Source organism: Gossypium arboreum, chromosome 7, assembly GCF_025698485.1.
Source record: "Gossypium arboreum isolate Shixiya-1 chromosome 7, ASM2569848v2, whole genome shotgun sequence".
In the NCBI taxonomy this organism is placed as follows: Eukaryota; Viridiplantae; Streptophyta; class Magnoliopsida; order Malvales; family Malvaceae; genus Gossypium; species Gossypium arboreum.
Window position 1 is genome coordinate 55,015,129 of NC_069076.1, and position 6,822 is coordinate 55,021,950.

The 6,822-nt window shown below is 33.3% G+C and overlaps 1 protein-coding gene across 1 annotated transcript; it reads right to left on the reverse strand.

Annotated features, from left to right (window-relative positions):
- Positions 1-3,766: 3,766 nt before the first annotated feature.
- Positions 3,767-6,051, reverse strand: LOC108468111 (probable glucan endo-1,3-beta-glucosidase A6). The gene is made up of 3 exons (XM_017768970.2): positions 5,682-6,051; positions 4,265-5,563; positions 3,767-4,085 (listed from the first exon to the last, which is right to left on the reverse strand). Exons 1-3 carry the CDS (start codon positions 5,737-5,739, stop codon positions 4,048-4,050), a joined length of 1,395 nt encoding a protein of 464 aa, XP_017624459.1. The 5' UTR covers positions 5,740-6,051; the 3' UTR covers positions 3,767-4,047.
- Between the last annotated feature and the right edge of the window lie 771 nt (positions 6,052-6,822).

The following is a 6,822-nucleotide window of genomic DNA, read 5'->3' on the forward strand; positions in this document are numbered from 1 at the left end:
AACTTTTACATAATTACAACTTAGTCCCTAGGCTTGTAAAATGAAATGTGTTCGTTTTCTTGGTTACCCAAGCATAGCCGAACCTTTAATATGCTCATATCAGCCCGTATTTTCCTTTATTTCACATTATTACCACCTACTTTTACACTTTTACAAACAAGTCCCCTTTTTAGGTGTTTTTACTAAAAATCACCTAGTAAAAGATGTTTATCATGCATCAAACATTCATATTCCTCCATTAATCAACAAAATATATGCATGTTACACATGGTTCAAATTTCATACATGAACCCTGGCTCAAAATATAGCTAGAAATGGATAGATCATGCTTCAAACAGCTCAAAAATACAAAGAACATTAAAAATGGGGCTAGGATTGACTTACAATCAAGCTTGAAATGTAGAAAAAACCCTAGCTATGGTGTCTTGAAAATTTGTGGCAATGAGAGAAGAAGATGGACACCAATTTTGACTTACTTTCCCTTTTTATTCTTTTATTTACAAATGACAAAAATGCCCTTAGGGTCTTTCTTTCAAGTTTTTCCTATGCATGTCCATTTTTGTCCAAAATTATAGAAATTGGTAAAATTTCTAATTAAGGCCCTCTAATTCATAATCTAAAGCAATTTCATGCTTAAAGCTTCTAGAATGTAAGTTTTGCATCTTATTCAATTGGGTCCCTAGAATTCAATTGGACATTTTATGCATAGAATTCCTTCATGAAACTTTCACACAAGCATGAAATCATATCATAAACCTCATGATAATCATAAAAGAATTATTTCTATTTAGGATTTGTGGTCTCGAAACCACTATTCCGACTAGGCCCTAATTCGGGATGTTACAAAAAGAGCTTGCATGCCTCTTGGAGTAGCAACAATCCAGTGTTCTTAAAGGCCTTGGGTTAGCAGAACAAGTAGAGAAAAGAGGAGCTCACTAGTCTGGCTTCAAAAAACCACCAAGATTTGTTTTTCTAGTTGCCTTCTCTTAATCTTTGTTTTTAGTTTTGTTTTGATCATGAACATGAATATGTGTGTTGTTGCTCTTCAATTAATTAAAATGACTTAAATTCCTTTCGTGTTTGATTAATTGCATTTTGTCCGCTTAGATTATTAAAAATGTGTTTATGTTGTTATTAGGTCTCAATAAATTGTTCAATTAAATAAAATCATACTTGTGTTATCCTTTCATTTTAATTGTAAGGTAACTATTGAATTAATTATTTAAAAGGATTGAAATTGTAATTAATTGATACAATATTTAATTGGTGCATGTTTAATCTTCTAAGGTAATGGAGGGTTAAATTAGTGATGGTATTAAACAATACATTAGCCTTGCATAACTTGCAAGATTATTGTGATTAAATTGTTTCAATATAGAGATATATTGTTACCTCACATAATCTTTTATTTGTTTATTAAAATTTGATTAATCGGTTGAATTGACATAGAGATATGGTCAAGAGATTAATAGGTTCTAATAGGTAAGTATGTGCACTAGTTAGTGATTTATTGAGTTGCCGTGAAATTATTCATAACAACATGAACACAACTTTAATTATTCTAAGTTAAATAATAAAATTGTTCTAACATATTTATGTCACACTAATTAAATTCAGATTTTGAAATCATGCATTGGAATTTTAACTTTTTATTTTCTTAGTTAATCACTTAGTTAATTTTTAGTTTTTATAACACGTCTTCAAATCAACATATTTTTCCTCCACCAAATTGTTAAATTTTACATTTCATAAATATTCACTCACACAGTCTCTGTTGATACAATAACTCGACAATGCTCGTCACTTTACTACTTGTTACGATTCTGTACACTTGCGCATTTTCGCCATTCCAGTTGCTCATTTCTGATTAAACTAAGGACATGTTTAGGTTTGTCTACTAATATAAGTTGTCTTTTCATATTACGATTTGACCACGTAATATTATTTAGTATCGATTAAACATTAAACAACCAATGAGAAACATTTTCTTCCATTTTGCTTTGCGTTCAAAAATCATATGAGGACATTATACAATGTATTAATGCAATTTATGAATAATTTTATTAACTAATCTATTTGTAAAAATTAAAAGTGTATATTGACGAAAATACTACACTTAGGACACTAGATCCAACATGAAACAATTCAATATAGGCGACGACGAAAGTCGAGACAAAGGTTTCGATGTGTGGGACTACCCAATAGAGAGACTAGTCGGGAAGTGGCCAAGGCGTTAAGAAAGTTCAAAGGCAAGTCAAATCAATGTCATTTCAAGGATGCAACGAGGGTGTTGTGAGAATAGGTGAGGGAGAATGTCATGGGCTACGGTTCAAAGCTCGTGATCATTGTACAAAGGACATCCCATTGAGATCAATCTATTAAATAGGGCTCATTTGACTCATTTGAACTGACTCGATACAAGGAATAAGTGAAAAAACTCATCTACTTGAAACCTTGTTGGCCTAACGAAGCACTTTTGGTAAATTAGGGCTATCTTGGTAAATAGGGAAAGTAATCTTGTTATATTTGCAATATGATAAGATTTGATTTTGTATTCTTGGGGATTATGTAAATCCCTTAATTGTAGATATGTTTTGATCTCATCCGTCAATGTAAAACTAGTTGTACCGTTGGATTTGAGGGAACTAAACTATAAATAAAAGGTCTCCCCCTCAGTTGTAATCAACCATTGTATTACATTCTTTAATAGTGAATACTAATTAAGAACATTTACTCAAAAACCTTTTGGGTGTTACTTTTCTATGACTATTCTGTTCTTTTGATCTTTCTTTTGTCTTTGACTTGCTTCCGCTTTATTTTTTGTGCATTAAGAGAATTTCTATCAATAATTCTCACTTTGCGAGAAGAGTTAAGCTAACTTAGGCACATTTGAAGTGAATAAAATAGCCTAATATCGCATAAATTGCGAGACTAAAGTTTTAACCTTTTGACACTAGGGTTTTGTCTACCATTGCATTTCTTATCAGTTCTATATTTAACAGAAATTAAATAAAATATAGGTTCTAGAAAATTGTTTGAGAAAAAAAATTAGAATGGTTAAAAAATGAGTTAACCCTTATTTTTATTTAGCATTTGACTCGATTCAAAATATGTATAAAAATATTTGAGTTTGATCTGATTTTTTGTTAAATTATTATTTAACCCGACATAAGTCATCCAATTTTATACAGATTTTTTCCCAAAAGAACTACTATAATGGGATCGATGAATCTTTTGACACAACCGGAAGTCTGTCGGGCCATGAAACTTTGCTTGGTGTCATTTAATTTAAACATCAGAGCTCACTCTCGGGACCAAAACGAAGGTGCCGATAAAAAAAGAAAGGTCTTAAAAAAGGAAGAATACTTAGTATTTTGGTACAACTTGTTGCATACGCTGACAACAGACCACATTGCATCCATGTGCACGTCATGTCACTTTTCTAAGTTTTTAGGTGAAACAACACCACCCAACCCAGGCAAGATTCCTCCCAAATGGACTTGTCATTTTCAAATAGTAAAAGCTGCTTTTTGGCCACTTTTATATCATATATGCTTTGTGGGTTTTTTAATCTTTAGCCGAAGCAACGAGTTATGAAAATTGGTTCCAAAATTTGAAAACTCGTGTAAAAAATTTAGCCTTTTTTTTCTCATTTCTTATCCTGTTTCAAATTTTCTATCATTAAAAAGAAAAAGCCAGGGGATGGGTTTTGTTGAGCCACAATCAGCAAGGGAAACAAGGCAACAAAAAGGACAATTATCCTCCGTTGAAATGAAAATTTATCAATCAGATTAATAGAGGGCAGAGCAAACAATTAAATTTCAATAAAGTACTCTATTGTCACTGACCAAACAAATGAGTGATTGATATAATAAATAAAACTACAGCGCAATACAAAGTGATTTGGGTGCCCATTTTACTTGATGAAGATTGAACTAGATGAGAGGTATGTTTGTGTGCCGACAGCCAGCCAAAAAGTTACCCCCTACATAAAAATGAATGAAAGGGGGACCCAAATCACTCCCCTGATGACTTACTAGAAAACTTTTAAAGGGTCACACTTGGAAACTTACAGCGCCCAAAACCTGAAAAATATGTAAATACACCATTAAAACCGAAAAAAGAAAGGTTTGTTTGAAAAGGGCTAATTTAATAGGCCTATTATATAGTGCGAAGATTAAAGGGTACTCTTAACAACATTTTAGACGATAATTTAGTGTGTAGAAGATATTTTATTTGTTAAATGAAGAACTTAAAAACTTACTTGGATCTTTGGCCGTTGGAGTAGCCAAACCGTTAAAATAACAGGTCGCACCGGTCTTCTTGAACTGCGACCAATAAGAGCTAAAGGCGTAGCTAGCATGCCAAACCAACGAATCGGGTTTGAAGCATTCTTTTCCGGGTTGAATCGGGTCACAAGTCTTATTTCCTTGCGAACATGCGTACGATAATGCTGAACCCAACTCGCTCGCATTGACTCCTCTCGCCGCCACGCACCAAATCTTCCCCTTATACGGCTCGTTGTTTGTTGGCTTCGGCAACGGCTCGTACGCCGAATCCGGTGTCTTCCCACTCAAATCGATCGCATACACGTTGGACCCATTTGGATATAATAACCCGAAATGCCGCTCTGTTCCCGGACCTGGCTTCTGGTTCTCATTATAAAGAGCGAATATGAAAGACGGTAGAACCCGTCCCGGTCGGGCCGGAGTTCCAACTGGAGGCTTGGCAGTTAGTTTCTTGATAACATTTCTGTTGTAAGTAGCGGCATTGTAAATGTTGGCTCCTATTTGATCGATATCGCCGGCATTGGGCCAACCTGTTTCCGCTATCCAGATCCGAACATCCGGATACCCGAGTTTTTCCATTGCGAAAATAACGGAGTCAACCATCTGGTCAAACAAATTACTGTAGGTTAGATTGGAAACCGGGTCGGTGTATTTTATCGTTCGGGATTCGAAAAGCGCGTAATCGAGGTTAATGTTATTGGAGTCGGTGGACCAAGGGAAATAAGGGTAAACATCGAGGAAATAGAAAGACTTGGTCCGGCTTAAAAACTGCAACATTGGTTTAACTATCGGATAGGCTATGTCAGACCGGAACGTGCCGTTGGATGGTGGAAATGATGATTCCAGGACACCCATTGCCATTGAGGTGCCGACTTTGATTTTGTTGAGCCTGTGGGTGTTTAAGGCATTTTTTATTTTACGCATGGCTGGTACAATGCTGTACCAAATTTCTTTGGGGGAACTGCTGATGACTTCGTTGCCGACGAGGAGGTATCGGATTTTGACTTTGGGATAAAAAGGGAGAACGTTGGATTGAATCCAAGAATCAGCTAGTTTTTGGTTTGTGGAGATGTTGGTTAAGTGTTGGTTTGGGACCATGATCGAGACTTGAAGATCTGTGCCTCTGAGAGCATTAAGGATGTCGGGATTTGCATCGTAGATTTTGACGCGTTTAGCTCCAATGGATTGGATTAGCTTAACTGACTTTTCCGGAGATGGTAGATTGTCCCCAAGCTGACCGTAGTTTATTCCCACTTGGCTTGAGATCTCACCGCCTGAAAACCAAAGATCAAAACAACCAAAAAACCAGATGAAGGAAGATACATTAGAGTCCCCCACAAAAAAAATGTAAAAATGAGTGTTCCATTTTGGGCGTTTAGAGAGAGCTCTTACTGGAAATGGAGAGGAAAAGAAAGTGAAAAAAGAGAGAAAGAAGACCCATCTTCAACATCGTCGATCAGAAGCTTGTTCCTGAGGATTTTCTGTTGGCTAAAAATCTGGTAAACGATAGCCGCCTTGTTAAAATAATGAGGGCGTTGGGGACAGTAACATATCAGAGAAAAGAAGGTCAAGGAAGGAAAGATTCCATCGTTGATCAGTGTGTTGTATGAAATTATATGCAACCAATTTAATTAGGACGGGGTAGTGGACATTTGTATACGAATTTTGAATGTTTTTCTTGAAAGATGAAATTATTATTGTTAGTGAGGTTTTATTTTAAGATTATTTTTAATCTGAATAAGATTATATTCAGATGAGAGATAGGATAAATAATTTCTTCAGTTAAGGGTACTTAAGGTACTTCTAAACCAATTAAGAATCGAAATTATATAATAATTCAAATACATATTAATTAATCAAATTATAAGTTATTATTAATTATTAATTATTGTTATTTGTTATTAATATTAAGTAATTAATAATATTTATATTAATATATTTCAATTTAGAAATCTATATTTGTATATTATATTCTATCTATTATTATACTATTCTTATAATATTATTATATATATTATTACTATTTGATTTAAATATTATTTAAATTGTTATTTTATTTAGTTATTATTTAGATTTAGTATATTTAGAATTTATTATTTAATTTAATTTAAATAGAAAATTTAATAATTTAGAATTTATTTTTATTATGATTTTGATTTTATTATTTTCTTTTCATTCATATTTCAAATTCTATTTATTTCATTCAAGTTACATTCTGATTCTGAAGTTTAACTGATCCCCCATCTCTAATTTATTATTACGGTTATTATTATTTTCTTTTTGACAACTTATACTTTTATATCATTGAATGTGTTTCAAAATCTGAAAATTTCGTGAGAGGAGTCATTTTCATATCTAAAATGGACAGATTCAAGAAATAAGAGAATCAATTATACACACTAGAAAAACTAATCCAATCTATAAACATGTACTAGAAAATACAATTTTTTTTATTACTCAACCAACCAGAAGCAAATACAACAGGTACACCTACAACTCATGAATTAAGAATTCTCACAACAATCAAATCTAC

Coding starts and splice junctions, on each gene's coding strand:
- LOC108468111 (XM_017768970.2), bottom strand. CDS start 5,739: ATGTTGAAGATGGGTCTTCTTTCTCTCTTTTTTCACTTTCTTTTCCTC. Junction 5,564..5,681: donor TCTTTTCCTCTCCATTTCCA/GTAAGAGCTCTC, acceptor TTTGGTTTTCAG/GCGGTGAGATCTCAAGCCAA. Junction 4,086..4,264: donor TCCAACGGCCAAAGATCCAA/GTAAGTTTTTAA, acceptor CATATTTTTCAG/GTTTTGGGCGCTGTAAGTTT.